Source organism: Tachysurus fulvidraco, chromosome 9 (genome assembly GCF_022655615.1).
Source record: "Tachysurus fulvidraco isolate hzauxx_2018 chromosome 9, HZAU_PFXX_2.0, whole genome shotgun sequence".
Lineage (NCBI taxonomy): Eukaryota > Metazoa > Chordata > Actinopteri > Siluriformes > Bagridae > Tachysurus > Tachysurus fulvidraco.
The window spans coordinates 16,659,545-16,680,847 of NC_062526.1; the positions used below are offsets into that span (position 1 = coordinate 16,659,545).

At 42.0% G+C, this 21,303-nt stretch overlaps 2 protein-coding genes across 11 annotated transcripts in view; one reads left to right on the plus strand and one right to left on the minus strand.

The window, feature by feature from the left end:
- Positions 1 to 11,808, plus strand: part of arvcfb (ARVCF delta catenin family member b) — a 121,481-nt gene extending 109,673 nt beyond the window's left edge. For 8 of the 10 annotated variants that reach the window (XM_047817942.1, XM_047817934.1, XM_047817937.1 and 5 more), the window contains 9 exons: positions 1,756 to 1,883; positions 2,554 to 2,704; positions 3,392 to 3,584; positions 4,161 to 4,272; positions 4,601 to 4,688; positions 5,516 to 5,569; positions 7,095 to 7,186; positions 7,859 to 7,971; positions 9,397 to 11,808. In XM_047817942.1, the coding sequence (XP_047673898.1) occupies positions 1,756 to 1,883; positions 2,554 to 2,704; positions 3,392 to 3,584; positions 4,161 to 4,272; positions 4,601 to 4,688; positions 5,516 to 5,569; positions 7,095 to 7,186; positions 7,859 to 7,960 (920 nt within the window). In that variant the 3' untranslated portion in view covers positions 7,961 to 7,971; positions 9,397 to 11,808. The remainder of the gene's footprint in view (positions 1 to 1,755; positions 1,884 to 2,553; positions 2,705 to 3,391; positions 3,585 to 4,160; positions 4,273 to 4,600; positions 4,689 to 5,515; positions 5,570 to 7,094; positions 7,187 to 7,858; positions 7,972 to 9,396) is intronic. The other 2 variants (XM_047817936.1, XM_047817938.1) reach the window with 2 other exon arrangements.
- On the minus strand, positions 11,805 to 20,707 carry naaladl1 (N-acetylated alpha-linked acidic dipeptidase like 1). Its single transcript, XM_027140361.2, has 19 exons — positions 20,327 to 20,707; positions 19,662 to 19,834; positions 18,964 to 19,082; positions 17,908 to 18,030; positions 17,080 to 17,272; positions 16,888 to 16,981; positions 16,684 to 16,788; positions 15,892 to 15,977; positions 15,528 to 15,647; positions 15,071 to 15,156; positions 14,638 to 14,701; positions 14,426 to 14,493; positions 14,243 to 14,334; positions 13,870 to 13,963; positions 13,349 to 13,430; positions 13,097 to 13,270; positions 12,863 to 12,950; positions 12,668 to 12,760; positions 11,805 to 12,121 (listed from the first exon to the last, which is right to left on the minus strand). The coding sequence occupies exons 1-19, from the start codon at positions 20,527 to 20,529 to the stop codon at positions 11,935 to 11,937; spliced, it is 2,244 nt and encodes a 747-aa protein (XP_026996162.2). The 5' UTR covers positions 20,530 to 20,707; the 3' UTR covers positions 11,805 to 11,934.
- Positions 20,708 to 21,303: the final 596 nt, after the last annotated feature.

Consider the following 21,303-nt stretch of genomic DNA (forward strand, 5'->3'; position numbering starts at 1 on the left):
AGAATGTATGATCATGTGTAATCATACATTTAAAAAAACAGCACACTCTAGTCTCCACTGCTGCTGCTTCCTCACTCTTCCTTGAGCTTCAGGGTAAACAGGAAGCCCTCTCGCATCAATCACAATCCACTTTAATATGATTTTTGCCCGGGTTCAGGCAGCCAGCCGTTTCATGTCTCTGCATATGACAGGCCAGGCTAAATGCTTCTGAGGAGCATGTTTGTTTGCTTTTATCTATAGAAGACAAAAAAGAAAGACAGAGAGAGTGTGTGTGAGTGTGTGTGAGTGTGTGTGTGAGTGTGTGTGTGTGTGTGTGTGTGTGTGTGAGTGTGAGGGATTAGAATTTAACTTCACCAGCTATTAAATCTGTTTGTAATTAATGACCATCATTTACACACCAGTGTGATGCCGCTGTAAGGGACAACTGTTCCTGTACCAGGAAATCCATTCTGATTAATGCATGGTCAAGTAAGTGTGTGTGTGTGTGTGTGTGTGTGTGTGTGTGTGTGTGTGTGTGTGTGTGTGTGTGTGTGTGTGTGTGTGTGTGTGTGTGTGTGTGTGTGTGTGTGTGTGTGAGAGAGACACTGTATACAGATTCTCCTCAGAGACAAGATGAGAGGTGTGAGTTACCTGGTGAGTCGTGACTGATCAATACGCTCTCTGCTGCAGTGTCTGAAATTTAATCCCGTAGTAAATGCAGCGGTGCTGAGAGACTCGCCACGGAGCCGACAGAAATGTCAGATTAACATGCGACAAGGAGCGCTGGCTTCTGTGTCTCGCTCTGGGTTCAGCATCTCGTTAGTTTTATACACCTGAATAACTCATGATGGAAGGATGGTTGGATCGATAGATGCAAAACAGATCCACTGAGGAATGGAAAATAGATGGATATAAAATCTGGATGGATGGATGGACTGAGGTTGATGGGGGGACAGAGTCAGGTGAATGGATTAATGGAAAGATGGATGGAGAAGAAAATTTATAGCTGGTCAGGTGAATGGAAGGACACACACTCAGGCCTGACACTTTTTGTGCACTTGATGGATGACTGATGAACAGGCATACACGCAGTCCGTGTGCGTGTGTGCATGTGCGTCTGTGTGTGTGGTTGCAGGCAGAAGTGTATTAATTGTTCATTTAAAAGTTAATTGTGTCTTTGTCCGACCACTACATCTCAGTAACTGCTTACACACTGGTCCATTTTCATATCACAACACTGACTCCAGATCAGTTTTAATTCTGCTTTCATCACAGAAACATATTACTGACTGATCACAGAGCCACAGAAGTCAGTCTCTCTCTCTCTCTCTCTCTCTCTCTCTCTCTCTCTCTCTCTCTCTCTCTCTCTCTCTCTCTCTCTCTCTCTCTCTCTCTCTGTGAGCATTGGTTGAGCTGGCAGTGATCGGCGGTGCAGGCAGGCAGTAACAAAGCCATCCATTAAAGCATTTGGCTCTTTCAGAGTTTTTCTCTTGCGCCTCGTTGCAGCTGTGAATGTGTTTGATTCTTTCCTGCACCTCACTAATCACACTCCATGTCTAAAGAGGAATTAAAGAGAGGACAGGATGCATGAGACAAAGGCGGTGTTCAGAGGTTCATGATGATACGCTGCAAAGGGGACAAAATCGATTTTCCCTCTTTGGTGGTTTTCCATTAAGTTTACAAAAATGAAAGAGTTTGTTATTGTGGAGCACAGAGAGAAATTTTATGTCTCTATTTTCCTTTTCTTTTTTTTTTCTTTCTTTCTTTCTCCTGCAGGGTTCGAGTTGCTCTACCAGCCTGAGGTGGTGCGTCTCTATCTGTCCCTGCTGACCGAGAGTCAAAATTACAACACCTTAGAAGCAGCAGCAGGGGCCTTACAGAACCTCAGTGCAGGACAGTGGACTGTAAGTACACACACATGCGTGCACACACACACACACACACACACACACACTCACACACTGTACCATACTGTGTTTAAATTTAGTTTTGTGTAGTATACAACAAGAGCTTTCAAAACTGCAGTTAAGCAACGTGTGTGTGTGTGTGTGTGTGTGTGTGTGTGTGTGTGTGTGTGTGTGTGTGTGTGTGTGTGTGTGTGTGTGTGTGTGTGTGTGCTCTGCTCCCAAAGAGGATTTCAGAGAGCTGTTTCACTCCATTCCCTGTGCAGATCTTTTACACCTCTGAAAGCTCACTATCTCCTCCTAGTGCTCACTGTACTCTACTGCAGCTCTTTATTTAGACACACACACAACACATACACATACACACACACAAACACAATAGCTAGGGAGACCGCATAGAGAACTTAATCAGTAAGGAGCTTCCATGTCCCCTGTTGCCTCCTGAGTTCAGGTTTCTGACTGAATGGAGTGTCACATGTTCTCCAGTTTCATCCAGCTAAAACAGCCCTCAGTGTTAGAGATGCTTTCTGTGAACACACACTCCATCCAGTGTGTTGTCTCACCTTGTTCCCAGAGAGAACCACTGAAGTGGAAATATGTGTTTCATCCAAAACATCTGACTTGGTTACAAAGTCACATGCGATCATCTTCTAAATCATCTTCTTCACAGTGGTCCAACTACATCCGGGCGACGGTGCGTAAGGAGAAAGGTCTGCCCATCCTGGTGGAGCTGCTTCGCTCTGACTCAGATAAGGTGGTGCGCGCCATTGCCATCGCTCTGCGTAACCTCTCTATCGACCGACGCAACAAAGACCTTATAGGTGAGAGCCTCTGCTACATTGAAATCCAAACTGCCACCGGGGTTAAATAACGTTAATCACCACTGTTCATCACCTTCAAAAACTGCACCCTCGTGTTTAACAGGAAAGTTTTATTCCAACTTGTTTCAGTGTTTGTCCAAGTGACATGCTGCAGCGTTCGCTATAACATCCCACCTTCGCTTTCCCTGCATCTCAAAATTAGATCTCAAAATCTATGGGGTCTTCTGTCAGCCGAGAGAGCAAGCAAGAGAGAGAGAGAGAGAGACCGAGAGAGAGGGAGGAGTGAGCGCATTACTCCATATTTTCAAATGTATTGAATAATCTCTACAGTCTTAATGGAGATGTGGAGAAGTGTCAACTCCTTAGCTGTGCCCTTCAAACGTGTGTAAAGCATCCCTATAATTACATAATGAACACACACACACAGTACAGTTTAAGAGGTGCGTTTCTGGATTTCTGTTTTAGGTTCATTCCCCAAAACAAGGTGCAGAAAAATTAAAAGACACAAAAACATCGAACACAAACCAAAATGTACACATTGTACACAGCAGCAGTCCAGAACACCAGGTCTAATAAAAGCTGTGACCACTGTGTGTGTCTGTGTGTATGTGTGGTGTGTTTTGTGTGTGTTGTACTGTATGTGTTGTACTGTATGTGTTGTAATGTGTGTGTTGTGTCATGTTCCAGGGAGCTACGCGATGAGGGACCTGGTCAGTAACCTGCCGAGCGGACAGCAGCGTCCAGCTAAGAACCTGGAGGAGGACACGGTGGTGGCGGTGCTCAACACCATCCATGAGATAGTGACAGACAGCTCAGAGAACGCTCGCTCGCTCATCATGGCTCAGGCCATCGATAAACTGGTGGCCATCCACAGGACCAGGTAATGATGACGCTGAAATTTTATTCTTTTCCTCTTATTTGATTATTTCTTTGATTATTCCTTGGAGCGGTTGTATGAGAGAAATCATTCCAATCATTCTTTATTTCTACTTCTTATGTAACATTATAATGTGCAGATGCATTAATAACTCTCTGTAACATTGTTACTGCACTCATTTAACCAGAACTTTAGAAATGAATTGTGAGCTGGAATGTTAAATCGAGGCTAATGCACTAAGCGTGGACTCCAGCTGATGTGGTGGAATCTGAGGCAGTGGAGGCAATTTGAAGCTGTAACTGATGCAGGGGTCCAGAACCCGGGATAAATGGATTTGAGTTAGTCGTTGATTCCTGCAAGCACCTCATTCTTGCCTCGGCTCTCCTCTCCCCGTGACGCTCCTGATCCCTCACATTCACTCCAGCACTTTTCTCTGTTGCGTGTCTGCTTTCTCCAGGGTCACATGAAAACACGAGCCAGCACGTTTCAGAAAAGTGCTTTACGCTTGTAGTCTCACAGCAAACCTCTGTTCTTCGAAAGAATGGAATTACACCATGCTGTTGTGTTTCTGCCCCACAGCCAGTCAGCTAGAGAGACCAAGGCTGCTTCTCACATCCTGCAAACGGTGTGGAGCTACAAAGAGCTGAGGAACACGCTGACCAAGGACGGATGGAACAAGACTCATTTTCAGGTGCGGCTCTTGTACAGGCAGTGAAAAGAATATAGAGAGCGGAGAGCAGTGAGCTCAGTCTCTCAATGTTATTCTTTATCTCTGTCCATCTCGCTACTTTCATCTGGCTACTTTCCCGAGTGCCACGCCGTCTCTGAGAGCTTTGCCACAAACACTTGAGAGCTTTTAGTGAGGTGTAAAAATAGGACAATAAGACATACGTGCTGTGTTGCTGTTTCTTCTGAATGTAGAACACAGTGTCATTTCCCAGAAGTGAAGCTGGTGTAGTACAGCTGGGAGAGAAGGGTTATATATGAGCCTTATTTTAATGCTACATGTCCTCCCTCAGCCCACAGCAGCTGTGGCTTCCAAAGGCTCGAAGAGCAGCAAGTCAGGATACGATGACACCACCCTCCCCCTGATGGAGAAGAACCAAGGTGTGTCCATTTTTATTTCCTTTTTTTTTACTTCATTTTCTTAATTACCCCGTTATTACACCTCGTGTGGCATGTTTATACAGTAGGCATCGCTCTAACTGCATCTTTGTGATCGTCTGGAGGTGGAATCTGGTTCTCTCAAGAACATTTGTAAGGAAACACCACCAATTTAGGAGCGATTCGGATTTGAAATTTATCCATCAGTGTCATTTCAGTGAACGGAAGAATACGGAATAGAGTTGAGTAACCTTAGGAACATGGACAGGGTAAAAATGAACCAACTGTGCTTCACTGGAAATAAATAATGATCAGTTCTTCATGTGATTATGCGGAAATGACCCAGTCTGAGTTGGCTAGCTAGCTGGCTAAGTGATTGCAGATCACTGAGCTTCATTGCACAGTGAGTCATCGCTCTTTTTCTGTCCAGCAGCCTCAGTGCTCATGCTCAGTAAAGACAGCTCAGTTTCCTACATGAGAAGGCCCTGATGCCGCTGGAGTTTAGCTGAATCTGAGAGCAATATAGAGGATTGTGAACCATTGTGTAAGCTCCAGGCATCTCATTAAAGGGAGGAGTCTTCACCATGACAGCATTTTCTTTATCGCTCTAGCTCCAAAGTTCAGACCTGATGTACAGTGTGTAAAGCTGCAACTCTCATTTCATCCTCAGCTTGCTTCAATCCGCTTACCTCTCTCAGTAAATATTGGCTGAGGATTATCAAATGTGTTGATGTTTTTTTAGAAGAAGAAAAAAAAAATTAAATCCAGCAGCTGGAAGCTGTACATGTAGTGAAGAGATGAAAGAAAAACAGCCTTTGAATGCTTTGCAGGCGACAGAGGCTGTGGCACTGGTGCTATGATACCTATGGATGAACTGGGTCCAGGTAAGACAGCGTTTGCATGCTGCCTAAAAAAAAAAACCCCAGAAGAATAAAAAGCATTGGTGCTTATTGAAAACATCTAACAATTCATAACCATGTTATATTTCCCATTTCATTCAGTTTTTTCTACTGAAATGGGAATGATCATGAACCTTCTCACCATTTCACTAATCAAATCCAATTATATTTCTAACACGACCCTGTCATTCGTGATGATGGTTCTAATGCTGTCTGTGAAATTCCTCTTTAAAATGGGGTTTGCGGTGATCTGTGAGGGGCCAGTCGTCACCAAGACACTGTGAGCTGAGCAAACATGAGCTGAAGAGATGAAGCACTCGTGTGATACTCAGTGTACAGAGATCTGAACAGTTTCTTGCTGCGAGTGTGTGTGTGTGTGTGTGTGTGTGTGTGTGTGTGTGTGTGTGTGTGTGTGGAGATGATGTCATGAACATTTAATAAAAAAACACACACAAACTCGTGTTCCACAAGCCTAGCTTTGTTTGAAGCATAAGGACATTCTGGTGAAGCTTCAGCGTATACCTCATTTAGAGCTTCAGTAGTAGCTGAGGAAGGAGCTCCACTCCTAACTTGTGTCTAAAGTATCTACAGTAAAACATTTGGAAGGATCCAAAACCTCTTAGGTGCTTCAGTAGTCATTTTTTAAGGATCTTTAGTAAATACTTTGGTTGGATCTTCAGTAAAAAAAAAAGGTTGGTGAGCGGTTTAGTTGGAGATTCAGTAGTAGTTTTTTATTAGAACTTTCATGAATAACAGTGTCAGCCTCAGCAGGAGATTTATTGGAAGCTAAATGTGAAGTTTAGTTAAAGTTTCAGGAGGAGACACTACAGTATAGTACTGATGTTGAGATCAGGAGCGGGAGGTGGACTGGAACATTCTACAGGAGTGTGAGGGACATCAGCGGATCTGTTAGTAACTTCAGAAGGAGCTTTTTTAGAGGTTTATTAACATGTTCTTCAGTAGTGGCTGTAGACCTTTATTACATCAGGAGGAGCTTGACTAGGAGATGGAGGTAGCAATATGTTTAGTAAGGTCAGGAGGCAGAGTCCTGATGACCTCCGTAGTGTTAGTAAGAAGATCAGGAGCAGCAGAAATCTGTTAAAGAGGAAATGGACTGATGTGACGTCTGCAGTGGTGCAGTGATGTCTGTAGAAGCTGACAGTAATAGTATAACACCGACTGGCGCTCTGCTCTGTCCCAGGAAGGCGTGCGGCTGAAGCGAGGCTGACTGACAGTAATTGGATAGAATGTGAGCTGAGGGAATCGAGCTGGTGAGCAAGAACCTAGAAATGTTGATGGAAGAAACAGGAGAAAGTGTAATGTAGGGAAAAAACGAAATGACGCATTTCAGCCATGATTCAAAAAAACACAATAAATAATCCAGCGCATGTTTGTGTGATTGTTGTCGTGTCCTGGATGCGTGTGCATGCCCCAAGACACCTCCATCCAATCACAACGCTTATTTATTGTGCAGCTAACGCCTTCTGTCTCACCTTCTGTCTCCTTCCAGACGGTTATTCCACTATTGACCAAAGGGACAAGGACTGCAAATATAAAACCAGCGATGCCTCGTCGGATCTGACTGAGCGGGAGCCTCTGAAGGTGAGATCAGACACGTTATTCTACACATTGAACAAAAATCTAGAGGTGCTTTTTTACATTAACTGTTTCAGGTCTATCTATCCTGCAACTTTTCTGAGATGGCAGGATGAGAGCATCTGTTGTGTAACGCCGGCTTTCTGCCGTTGTTTTTGAGCTTTCACAGCTTTCCAGTGCTCTCTGTTGCAATCAGGGAGACATCTTGTCACTTTGAAGGAAGGGAGAAAGTAAGAGTGAGAGAAAGTAAGAGTGTGTGTTTACCCATTTTTGTAATGGAAAAGATGCTGAGGATGTTCAGCTCCAGCAGTTCTAATAGATCTGATGTTACTGTTTCATCACCGAGGCAGGCTGAAGGTGATGATGATGATGATGATGATGATGCAGCAGCACACAGCCTCACACGTTTTGAGTGCATTAACCTCCTGCTTTAACACTTCAGTTTCACTGTAGCTTAAAATTGTATTTTGTCTGAGTTCTCTGCTTGTTTTGACCCGCATGAGTTTTTTTTTTTTTAGTAATGATTACTAACTCTCAGTACATTCATCTCTCTCTTGCTCTCTCTCTTTCTCCTTCTCTCTCTCTCTCTTTCTCCTTCTCTCTCTGGATTTTTGTGAAATGCCTTTGTTCTTAGCTGATTTTTAGTTATTTTTATTAACCCTTCTCCCGTTGCTACAGAATGACACGAATAGGAAGCACTATATCCGGAGCAACAGGCCGACAGTGAGTCTTGTGGATGCTTGCGATGTCAAGCCTCAGCCTGTTGACTCCTGGGTGTAAATGCATGCATGGTAGGTTTTTCTCGGAGCGTTCACTTCGGGAACTTTCTGTTTGTGCCCAGTCCACTTGTCCATCCCGCCTATTTCACCCCTAACCCAGAGAGACGGCTGTCTGATAGAGGAATCGGATATTTTCGCTCTGATGATATCCGATGCCAAGTCACAGACTGTTAGAAAGTTATACTGTGATACCGTATGTAGTGTGAGTTCGCTAGCACCGTCTGTCAGATCAGTGCAGCTAGAAGTGGATAAAAATTACACTCTCATTCTTTTATTCGTAACAATTTCAGTCCCTGTCAATTCTCTGTGATGTAAAAAGAACAAAACGATTCAGTAACTTCATTTCTTTTCTTTTTTTTTTTGTATTATATTAATTGTTATATTATCTTTTTATATTACCCTTTTGTTTTATGCTTATGTTCTGTAAAGCTGCTTTGAGTCACTTGTTAAAAGCGCTATACAAATATATTTGAGTTGAATTGAATTTGAATTTCTTCACCTCGTCATGGTTTATTTTTCTGTAAATATCAAGTTTTAGTTCTCACTTAATATACACGTTGAGCAGGGCAACAGCAAGTTGAACGACCTGTAAGTTTTTTATAGAATGCTGCAGCCGGTTTAATTCCAGATGTGTTTGTAATGAAAGGCAGTGGGAACCTCTCTGGGTTTATCACCAACACTTTGTCATGCCTTCACCTCCTTCACTGATCCTCTTGCTTCAGCCCGAACACACACACACACACCTCTCACATCTCCCTGCTTGGGCTCATGTCGCCTTCGGAATATATTCTATGCTTTTTTGGGAATCATGTTGGGTTCTGCTTCATCTCTCCATCACTGATTTCATGAGAATCCGGGGCTTCATGTGGGGCTTGTCACATTTCTATTAAAGCTCTAGGTGAAGCTGAGAGCCGGTAAGTCATAGATGTGAACGTTTGTGTGTGTGTGTGTGTGTGTGTGTGTGTGTGTGTGTGTGTGTGTGTGTGTGTGTGTGTGTGTGTGTGTGTGTGTGTGTGTGTGTGTGTGTGTGCGCGCACTCTTTGTTAGCGCAGCTGTAACACTCCATGTTCTTCAACTCCATGAGGATCATCCAGCTCGTCATCCTCGCACTCATTACCACATCCCAAATCCATCTGGATGTGCAGCTGTAAATAATACACACACAGCTGCAGCTCTCTAGCTGCTTGTCCACCAACTCAGTGCTGAAGAAAGGGGTTTCTATAGAAACGCTGTGAAACGTGAGCATCATGTCACATCGTGTCACAGTTTCAGCCCCAGTTCGTTAAACAGCTCTGTGGTGGTGGAAAGTTCTGCTCATATTCATGTTCATATTCATGCAAGTTCATCATACACTCAGTAAATGTCTGTGTGTGTTTGTGGGGGGTGTTTTTTCTTTCGCATCTGTCCTCCCTGAGCTTCTCTTTCTCTCCTCCTCAGGCTTAGCCAGCGTCAGCGCTACGTCACAACCAGTCAAAGGATCTCACAAGACACGAGTCACCACACTGCCATTTATCTCCACGATTCACCAACGTGGACTCATCAGCAAAGAGACACAAACGAAACAAAACTAAAAAAAAAAAAAAAAAAAGTGCATTCTTTCATTTGGTGAGATGAAACGAAATGATGAACAGTATCAGGAACACACACACACACACACACAACCTCTCACACAGGTGCATTCCCAAAGTGTGACGAGGATCCGAGCAGCACGACACGGACTCATGGATGAGGGAAGGATGAAGGCTGATGGTTAAAGGAGGAAGGATGAGTGCAGCAGGCAAAGTGAACGTGGTTATGTGGACATGAATGTGCATGGAAAAAAAACAGACTGAAAGTAGAAGGGAAAATTTAAAAAAAAAGTTTTAGTCTTTAGTTCCTTATTTTCTTCTGTTTGAAGGGGTTTTTTTTGGATATTGATCTTTTCTTTTTTGAAGTGATGACGGTGGATTGAAGGATGTGTTTGAGGGAAGAATACAGGTGTGTGTATTGGTTTGAAATTGTAAGATTGTAACCAAACTTAAAAACAAACCCACTATGTCGTGACATTCTGCTAATTTCGTCTGCGATCCGGTTTCACGCTCCGTTTTTTTGTACTTCAGTGCACAGTGTTGGTGTCGCCTTTGTACTATAACATCACCCAGCAGTGTTGAACAGTGAGTGTATGATAACAGTGAGTGTATGATAACAGCGAGTGTATGATAACAGCGAGTGTATGATAACAGCGAGTGTATGATAACAGCGAGTGTATGCTGAAAGGAGCGTGTTTACATCATCGTCTCCACTAACTAGGAGGCATCAGTTGTTAGCAGGATTAGCATTAGCATCCCTGCTAACGTAGCAAGCGGTATGCTGTGCTTCATTAGGAGATGAAAAGAGGAGGACGGTGTGAAGGAAAGTTTTTTTTTTTTGAAGCACGCTGTCAGGTTTTAAAGCATTTTATATTTTTGTTGCTGTTGTTAGTGTAAATATAAAAAAAATCAGAGCCAAGAGCAACTCTTTGTACATTGCTAACACATCTGTGAGTTTCAAATCAGGATGCGCGACATAAACATCACCGTCTAATATTAAATCTGTAGTAAAAAAGGAATTAAAGGTGTGCGTGAGACGACAGGAGGAACGCTCAGAGTTACGCTAGTCATCTGTGTAGTTTAGGAAAATGCAAGAATTCAGGCTTTGAGCTAAATGTTATATATATATATAAAAAAAATTAAATAAATAAAAAATCCTGTATTATTTGGTGTAAATCAGTGAGTAAGAGCAGAGCATTAAGGTTCGGCTCATGAGCACGACCCCAAGCCCTGAATCTCAGCTCTGTGATTGGACTGGATTGGATTCTGCCTCACTTGCTGTAAATGTGATGTAAATGTCAGACATTTCCATGCTGTAGAGGGAATACAGAATGATGGATCACTCACAGCTGGGACCAGTGATTGTTTGTTTATTTGTTTGTTTGCATCTGAATTATTTCAGAAAAACCTGCTGTGAAGCTGTGATCTGTAACATCAGCTGTGAGCGAGCAGCATGCGTCTGCAGCATTTCTCCTCCTCCTCCTCGCTCTTCATCGCTTTTCATTTTCTCTTTTGTGTTTTCTTTTTTTCTTCTTCTTTTTTTTTTTAATAGTGTTATAACCGAGACATCTAACACCAATATCACCTACAAGAAGTGGCTTTGTGTGTTACATTGAGTTTGTATTGGGAAGATGAGTGTGTTCCGTGTCCCCCATCATCCAGACTGCCTTTATTTCCACACCACACAACCAAAGGACTGGTGTATAGTCTGATAGTGTAACGGTGGATCTGGCAACATGATTAAGATTGTATATTTACACAAAACAGAGGAAAAAGTGGAATCCAGACCTACTTTTGTAGATATCACTCGAAACACATACACACACGGTAAATGTACACCTTGGTAGCAAACGTGTTTGTAACTATCATATGTGCCTTAACCCTTTCTCTGTGTTAGATCGAGAATTACTGTGTTTTCTATTAAGCTCTTTGTTGTTCCTTTTACCCCCGATCTCCCTCTCTCTCTCTCTCTCTCTCTCTCTCTCCCCCTCCCTCTCTCTGTCTCTCCACTCCATGTCCTCAGTGTAGTCTCTAGGCTGGTGGTGGGTTTTTTGCCTTGTGTTTTACATTGTACTCTGTAGACACGTGAAGAGGGCGGGGTCTGTGATGTACAGAAGAACGTCCTTCGTGCTTTCGTAGTGCTTGATGCCACGATGCTCCAGAATGTATTCCGTTCATTTTACTAATCCCCCTGATGGGAAACACAGCACTTGTTAGAATCCAGCGGAGATTTGTAGGGTATCACTTTGGTGTGTTTTCAATAAATTCATGCCTGGAAAGATTTCAGAGTTGATTTTATTCCTGCTATTTATTACAACTGTATTTAAAAGATTTATATACATCTTTGAAGAAACACACACACACACACACAAGTGTTTGTTGTGTGCTGCTGGGATGGAGCTGTGTGTTACGGGGTGGCATGAGCTTCTCTGAGAGTGTGTGCTGCTCCTGAGATGGCCTGTGTGACGATGGACAGGTGTTTGTGTGCTTCGTCCCAGTCCTGCTTCAGGCCGCTTTTCTTTGCTGCAGCCACTGCATCCGCCAGACCTGGAAACGTTGCCACGCTGGAGGACCGGGACGCCCAGATCACATGCCTGCAGGAGACATCCTCACGTTTAAATTCATCACCACAACCTGAAGATGCTGCTCAGTTCTGCTCATTGTTTTAGAGGTGTTCAGTTAGACTAGAACAACACACCTGTGTTCTTGTACGTTTCAAAGGCATCCCTGAACGCATGAGGTTTTCATGTCACTGTGACTTCCTATAACTCATTCTGACTCTCAGGAATAAATGTCCTCAATAAATGTCTGTCACACTGGACTGAGGGGTGAGTGTACAGTATATGAGATTAGACCAGATTAATTCTGTGCTCAGCTTCGTTCTGTAACAGCAGCTCTAGCAGCAGGGCAGGTTTATATTAACATGCTCTGGTTTTAATATCGTTTCTGAAGTACAGGCTCATTCACTGCACTCTAGATTTAAGTCAGTTTTAATCAGTGATGTGAGGAAGTCTCTCTAAGCCGATCTTTATTTGTAAGAGTTGAAGCTGTAAGTTTGGTGGTTGATTATTTTCCTGTAACAGAACAACACTGAGTGTTTAAAGCATGATCACAGACTCGTCTTCTGTATAAAGTGATACCTGAATCCGTATTTATTAGGGAAGGCGAGTGGGTTCAGGAAAGCTCGGTCCAACAGCATGAGCTGATCGTTGATCTTGCGAGCTTTCAGCGGCCTGCATACATCATCATAATCATCAACATTTTTCATTTTTTATCTATAGCAGTGAGAGATTACACAAGACTTTAGATGTCTATTATTAATTGTTCTGACGTACGAGTTGTTCACGATGTCTGAACTGCTGATGGTCTGCTCCAGACTTTTGGCTGCATCCCGGAACGACTTCACCGCTTCCTTTAAGGGTTCTAGCACAAGAAAAAAGACCAGGTTGTGATTCAGTGCACACCTCAAACAGTTAGTGGAGAGTTTAGAGTCCACTGTTCCTACAGATCTGCACTTTATTACTTTAAAATGTTATAAGATCGGGTGAGTTTATGGTTTGATCTTGTACCCATGGAGATGTTCTTCACTTTCAGATCAGCTTCGAAGCTGTCCATGGCTTCTTTGAGATACTGCTCCAGCGTCTCTGCGTAGTCGCTACATTTAAACGGTAGCAAAATGCTGTCAGCTAGTCGCAACAGGACGTTTCCTGCCGTCCTCGCTACGGTCTGGTGGCTGGTGAAGCCTTTATTACGAGAAACATGATGTCATCAGGTGAGAAGAAATGATGGAGACACTTAAGTATTAAAGGTCATTAGCTCACCTGGGTCGATGTACTTGGACACGTAATCAAACGTGTCGTAGGCCGTGTGGTATGCAGGGTAGATACGTGCTCTGGTTTTGCTCTGGAAACACAAACTGGACAGCATTAATATCAAAGTTCGGATTTAACCCTCAAACGTGAAATATAGAAAAATCTGCACTATTTTCACTACAAAGGAAACCCCAAGCACAGTGTGAGGATCTGATCAGGGAAGGAACCGGATTGGTTGAATATGACTGTCATTTTTTACTACAGCAAAAGCTAAACACACTAAACATGATTTGAGGGAAGAAATGATTAACAAGACAAGTTAAACAAATGAAAAACTTTTCTTTTTCTACAGTCTAAAAATTAAATATTTCACATGGATCAATTCAGAAAGTAATGAATCCTGGTAAAGAAGCTGTAAGTATTAGAACTAAACAAAACCAACAAAAAGAAAGAAAGGATCTGGAGAAGTCCAGAGTAGTTTGTAAAGCAGTTGAGAGAGAGAGAGAGAGAGAGAGAGAGAGGCGTCTGACCCGGTCGTAGGTGTAGGCGATGTCCATGGAGGAAATTCCCAGATAATGCATGAATGCAGCGTAGTCACTTCCTGCTCCTGTCAGGTATCCCATACTGCCCCAAGAACACAAACAAATCTAATCAGCACCGTTAACCACCACAACCTCCTCAGCCTCATCAGCCTCCATACACTCACTTAGGATGAAGGGATTTGTGACAGAGACTTCACCTTCACTCTGTGCTAACAAGTACAGGTCTATATACCTCATGCCAAGAAATAAAAAGTGAGTTTCTATCGTTTTATTATTATTATTATTATTATTATTATTATTATTATTATTATTATTATTATTATAATACTGAGGTGAAAAGGGAGTGAATGGAAGCTGGTACTTGGGGATGACTCCGTGTGTGGGACTTGTCCGGTTCGAATGAAGTTTCCAGTTACTGTAGACGGATATGGAGTCTGATCCAGGTATCTTCACCTGATGGTCATGTGTTACATTAGACTTTTTATACTCATGGATCTATCAGAGGTGTATGAACTTCTGAGCTGCTCAGGTTTCTGCGGCTCACCTGTTTGGAGGCAGTAAAGATGACGTTTTGCGCTATGGGGCTAGCCGAGGCACTGAGGGTCGCGTTAGCTGTGATGCAGGACAAGGACAGACTGTTACTTACTACTTTGTCCTAGTGTCTCACAATCGTGATGTTTACATTTTAAACCCTGTTAATTTAATGATCGCACTGTGAACCATCATGGAATGATGAACGGGACAGTGTAACTTTACCGAACACTGAGATGTCCACGTTGATGTAGGCCACAGTTCTCTGGCTCAGCTTGCTTATGTACTCCTGATGAAACACAAGGGATCAGGCTTTGTTTTTATTTATTTTGACAGAATTTTAAAACTTTTAAAGCTGAACCACACAATTAGGTGACTCATGAGAAGCACTGCTGTGTGTGAGGGGACTGAACTTCAGAAATGTGTTTCTTATCTCATGAGTGTTAGGTTTGAAGTTGAAGTTTCAGTAGTGCATTATTTTTATAGACACTTTGAGCTTTTCCAATCTCAGGAATATTTTTCATACTTAATACAATGATGAAAACAAGCAGCCAGCAACTTTAGGCTAAATAATATTCATTGATAATCATCTTTCTTCCAGTGATACCCAAAAAACACACATATCCTAATCCATAGCAGCAAACATCTTAATTCTCACCTCAGCGTATTCAGCAGATCCGATCAGACCGAATTCCTCGGCTCCCCAGCTACCGAAGATCAGAGTCCTCCGCGGCCGCCATTTTCCTTTCAGACACAAAGAGCTAGAGATGTGAACACACCCGTACCTGTCTAAACCTCATTCCGATTCGTCACCTGTGCAGTACGAGCTCGTAATCCTTTACTCAGCTTTATGAATTTTTTATTACTAACTTGTTTAATTTGAGTTGGACTATAAAATCAGTGAAGTGATGTGAAGCAGTCTGTCCTCTTTCTCATACCCAAGCTCACAGACACCTGGGATTGGTCAGTGTCACTCTGACTGACAGCATATATGCCCCTCCCACTGCTCTTAGGCTTTGGATATTATGAACAATGCCACAACATCCCACTTAACATTCAAGATTTGTTTTTGGTTTTTTTTATTCAAGGAATGATTTATTGTCCATGAATTTCACCTGTCTTGACCAGCTGACCCAGGATTCTGGTGATCTCCAACATGACAGCTGTCCCACTGCTGGGGTCCACGGCGCCATGTACCCAGCTGTCTCTGTGGTTGCCATAGATTACATACCTGTCTGAACACACACACACACACACACACACACGGAGATCAGACAGAAAGACGTCTGAATGAAGTCGTTTCCTTTTCTCGGTTTTTCTAATGAATCTTTTAATGCAAAAGTCACCTTCAGGATAAAATAGTTTTGTGTCTCATGAAAGTAGAGACATGAAAAAAAATCAATGATCAAATCAATAAATGTCTCATTGAAGCTATTTTTACGATGGAGTTTAATAGACCGAGACAGGTTCTAATCTCACCTGGCTCCACACTGCCCCAGATCACTCCCATCACATTCGCAGAGTCTCTTAGTTCTGCCTTGTTGAACACATCCAGCTTCACATCACTGGGGAACAGAACCACAAACAGAACCTCTGAAGATCGTCTGCACATCACTCCCTGGTGGATGGAGCTGAGGTCTACAAGTCTTACAAAGTCAGGTAATTTTAACAATAAGGAGGGAAAAAAATGTAACTCATCTCAACCTGCATTATACTGCATGATCCCCAGTTTGTCTCTTCTTTTATACTGTTTACTAATCATGTACAGTCTTTTTATTACGTGTCTGTATAGTAGCTACTCATATCATATATCATATATGTTTTTTTACATTAAAATATTTTCACTTTCAAACAATTAATCTTTTCCTGTTTTATTTACAAACATTGATAAATAGTCATATAATCAAAATAACATCCCCGAAAGTGTCACGATATCTGCTTCACCTCCATTAATGTCTGATACCGGGACAGCTGATTGGATGTTATCTCTCACATGGCAGGAATGGTGTGAGGTGAAGGTTATGGACAAAAAGAACATCTGCAGCTGTGATATAACACGATCCTAAATGTTTAAGAGGTTTCAATTATCAAAACCTCTTGGAGGACTGGAAACAACTTAAGAATAAATATGGCTGAGAGGGTGAAGGTTCAAGTGGGATTATGGATTTCAGGTTCAGGTGACTGCTTTTCTCCATCAGCATCTCTGACAGTGATACTGAATTTCTGGTGAGGTTTCTTTAGTGTGCCTGTTAAATGAAAATGGAACTTTACCAGTCTTTTAAATGAGACGTGGTTTTGAATCCCGGTCCACCAAAGTTGTATTTGCAGGGAAACGAGCCTTGCCAGTTCGCAGGAGCCTCAGGTCCATCAAGCTCACTATACCAATCATCACAGATGTAGATCAGTAAAGCTAGAAGTCAGTTAATTCTCACTGGTTCTAATTAATATTGTTGGAGCGAACCATTCTTGACTCACCATATTAACTTCATAGCATCTTCAAACCCTATTGGCTGGAGGGGAATGGGAGAGACCCCAGGGATGTCCTTCTCATCGATTCTGTAAGTGCCATCTAAAATTGGGATTTGTTTTTCATGAACAAACTATTTCAAATACTTGAATATGTATAATTCTTTAACTATTCAGAATTTCCACATCACATGCGGTTACTTTTGGCAGCCAGGTATGGTGTCAGCTGATCTCCAAAGTTGGTTTTATAACTTCCTCGCTCGACCCCAGAGGGTGGGAGGTACCACGAGTGAGGGTAGGTTTCGTTTACGTCGGACATCTTCCCGTCGTTGATGTCATAGGGGTCTGTGTAGACAAGAACGCCGAAGACTCCGAAAGGGGCGGCGTTTATACCCTGCACAAGATGAAAGAAGAGTCACAGAAAGGTCTCGGTTAACAAGACTGCATACCCGATAAACTCAAGGAGTTCAAAAGAATTAAAAAGATCCAAATTTCACAAAGATCTGTTGCGTCCTCATTAGCAGTGACCTTCACTTCCACTATCCTGTAGGAAATGACAAGGACATTACTACCTTCCTCTACCTTTTAATCCTCACTTCAATGTGATCTACTGAACATTCCAGATAAAGTGTGGGATATATTTCTCAGTTTGAACTTGATGTGGCATGAATTCAGAACATCAGGAGATAAAGGAGGAAAATCCAAAATTTTAAAGGTAAAGGTATTTTAAAAAGTAGCTATTATTAGCCATTAAACTGTAGTGATTTTATTCATGGTTTTACAAAAATAGTACTGGACAGTATCTAGGAGAAGCCAGAAAACTTCATGACCTTCATGACAGGATGTTTATAAGCTGGTGAATGTGGTGTTTTGTGTGTGGTGGAGTTTGGCGTGTGGTGGAGTTTGGCGTGTGGTGGCGTTTGGTGTGTGGTGGAGTTTGGCGTGTGGTGGAGTTTGGCGTGTGGTGGAGTTTGGCGTGTGGTGGCGTTTGGCGTGTGGTGGAGTTTGGTGTGTGGGGAGATTTCTCACTTTATCAGCTCTTCCTGCTCCTCCGTATCTGACGATGGCGATTGTTCCAGATAAGTTGCCCAGGGTTTTGTTTAATTCCTCATAGTCACTGACTTTCCCCTGGTTGGCATACACCAGCTTTCCCTGTACAACACATAAAGACATGTGTTTGATGAAACGTAATGACGGATGCACTAATGTTCAGTTCAGGTTGAAAGCATTGCAGCTGCCGAGCTTCTGTGACGGGTTTGAGCTGAACGGTGTGACACCTGTGATAGCCTCAAAGGTCAGCAGATAAACAGCTGGTTACAGAGTTGGAGGTCTTTTAAAGGCTGTTATCATCCTGCTATCTGTTACTTAGTGCCGTCACTCAGAGGAAGGATGGGAGTGTGAAGTGGATCAATCAGAAAGATCACTCAGGTGAGATAAGATAAATCTGAAGTGAGCCAAAAAAATGAAATGTCATTTTATGACTGTTAATAAAAAGTGTGAGAGGTTAGTGTGCTTCCTCCAGCATAGTGTAGAGTCACACTGTGTTCTGGGAAGAAGGTTAAAAAACAAGGTAATATTTTAAATGTCACTGTGACAGTCAGGAAGTTACATTTTACCTCAGAGCTTAGCTAATGAACGGAATTTCAGCTTGTCTTTATAGCTGCTATGGCGTAAGTGATAAGTGCAGCTAACTTGTTGCATGGACGTTGCACAACATTTAATGTTACTATAAATGGAGTTAAACAGAGCAGTGTAACATTATAAATTAACTGTTGTAATTGTTGGGAAATCGCTATGGAGTGTGAAGAATAAAACACTTCGGAGAATGCAGCTATAAAAATAATTAACTCCACTTTATCGCATCAGCCAGTGGATGATTATTTTATTATAACTCAATGTAACTGCTTTATTCCTAATGATTTATAGCATTATATTATTACAGCGTCGTTCAGACAAATGAAGAGGATCAGTGAGAAGCATCAAACTGAAGGACAGATAAAGACCGATCCACACACAAACACACACTGATACACACAGTTACACACACAGGAGGATATTGAGTGGTATTGGATTGATTATTCACACCTGGACATGTCCTGCAGGTCCAAATGCCGCGTATGGCTGCACCACGTCCCGGGTGTCTTTATCCGGATCGTACATCTTCTCCTTCTCCCGTATGAAGTCCACCACATCAGAACCTCTCACTGAAACACCAACATAAACTGAAAAACCAATCTATTTCCATTAACACACATTGAGTGGATATTAAACTGATCCAGTTCTTTAAACATGTTTAACATTGCAAACAAATGCAGTGACTTATATGTTCAAGCAAAAAAAATCTGAAAGTCTTCATCACCATGGATACATTTTATTTATTTATTCAAAACGGGACATTTACACAATTTCGTTTTAATCTCTCTCTCCCTCTCTCTCCCTCTCTCTCTCTCGAGCAGTCAGATAGCAGAAATAAAGCTGAACTATATGATGGACTGGTAAGAGAGAGTTCTCAGCTCTTATCGCCATGGTTACAGCATTTTATAGCCTATAAACCGATAAGATTGTTATAGTCGCTCATGTTTGGACAGCACAGTCTATATGCTTTTAGTGTTACGTAAGATTCTGAAATCACATGTCACAAGTCTGATGTTTGCTGCAACCCTGTACTGCACTGATAATGTTCATGGTGTGAGAATTTCTCCTTCTGTAGAAGAAAAGAGAGATCTACACTCTACACACTGAGTGTTTCATTCAGAGGAACTGAGCTCTCTGCTGGGACTCACCCACTGTCACATTATTGGGCTGGTCTTTGTCTGGGAAGGAAAGATAAACTCTGTAATCCTCCCTCCATGCAGCATCCAGCCCCGAGTCTCTGTCCTGCCAGCGCTTCAGCATGTAGTCCACTGTGGCCTCGTCCCCAGCTGTGGTGGCCATGTGGGGGACACGGGTCAGGACCCTGGAGGAGGACAGCAGAATGGGTTACACACACTTATACAAACACACACCAAAACACACAAACACACATATACAGAAGCTAAATTGTACAGTGATTAATATCCTTAGTGCTGGATAATGTTGGCTGTTATCTAGCTAACAAAAGTCCAGCAAGCTTATGTTAGTGTAGTGGAACTGGTGAGACTGTTACCAGCTAGTAAAGACTGATAGAGAACTGATTGTTCAACATTACTGTAGATCTTTCCCGAGATCCTGATTTACATTCACTGTGAACTTTGTATTCTTTATGTATGTTTTATTTAGAGTCTAAAAAGCTTGTAATTTAAAAAAAAAGATATTTTTTAAAACTCATATCTTACTCCAAGTTCAGTACAAATAATAAGCTTTAACAAAAATGTCAATTTATTTAATATACTGTGCTGTGTGTATAAAATCTATGAAATGTTCATTCAGCTTCTATTAGTGAAGCTGCTTGTTTCAAGTCAGAACTCACTGGAGATTCTCTTGAATCTGCAAGGTGTCCACCTGAGCGAGGAAGTTCTCGATGAGGTTCTCGTCCACATCCTGACTCACTTTCTGCACCCACTCTGGTAACGGAGTCACGTTCTTCTGATCGATCCCAAAATGGCCGATCAGGATCCCTACAGTGAATATAACCGCTCCAGCCAGAGCAAACAGCAGCACCTTCTTCAGCATGATGAAGATCTCTCACAGCAGCTCTCACTCAGCCCTCACAGCTCCTTCAGCATCTACACTGGACACTAATCTGCAGCTACACAACACTTCGTACTGTGCTTTATTGCTGACTGATGAGACTTTAGATTACGGCCCGATGCTCAAGGTCAAGCTCTTCACTGAGTGTGAAAAGGGCAGAAGGTTCAACACTTTAAAGAACTGAAGCTGAGATATGACACTCTGAGGTCTTCTCAGACCATAAAGTTTACTGATTAATGAACCTGTGGACTTTATTCCTCTATAAAAAATAAGGTAAACATAAACCATGCCGTCTAGCTGTGGAGCTTGAGGACATCATATACTAACACAATTTATCATACAAACTATTAGTTTATTTTAGTCTTTATATTTTCCAGGCTTCTTCTTTTTTTTTTTTTTATGTTTATTTTAATTATTCATATTAAGCTGGTCAGGGAGAGTTCTGTGAGTGGAAATAGTATGAAAGTAGATAGTCATTGAAAAAATGAATACTTTAATTATTTACTTGATTTTAAAATATACAATAATAAAATAAATATATATGTAAGTAAATATGTAAGTGTATAAAAACTATTAAACAACCAAAAGAGCAAGGAAGACATTTTAGTAAATCTAATAAATAAATAATCAAACAAACAAACAAATAACTAAATAAAAGCAAATAAATTAATAAATCCTGTTTTCCCGGCTGTTTTTGAGAAGATATTGTCCGTGTTTTACCTTACAGTTTAACCCTTCATGGACTTTTATTTTGAA

Coding starts and splice junctions, on each gene's coding strand:
- naaladl1 (XM_027140361.2), bottom strand. CDS start 20,529: ATGCTGAAGAAGGTGCTGCTGTTTGCTCTGGCTGGAGCGGTTATATTC. Junction 18,031..18,963: donor GACCTGCAGGACATGTCCAG/GTGTGAATAATC, acceptor TGTGTTGTACAG/GGAAAGCTGGTGTATGCCAA. Junction 16,789..16,887: donor GATGCTATGAAGTTAATATG/GTGAGTCAAGAA, acceptor TGATTGGTATAG/TGAGCTTGATGGACCTGAGG.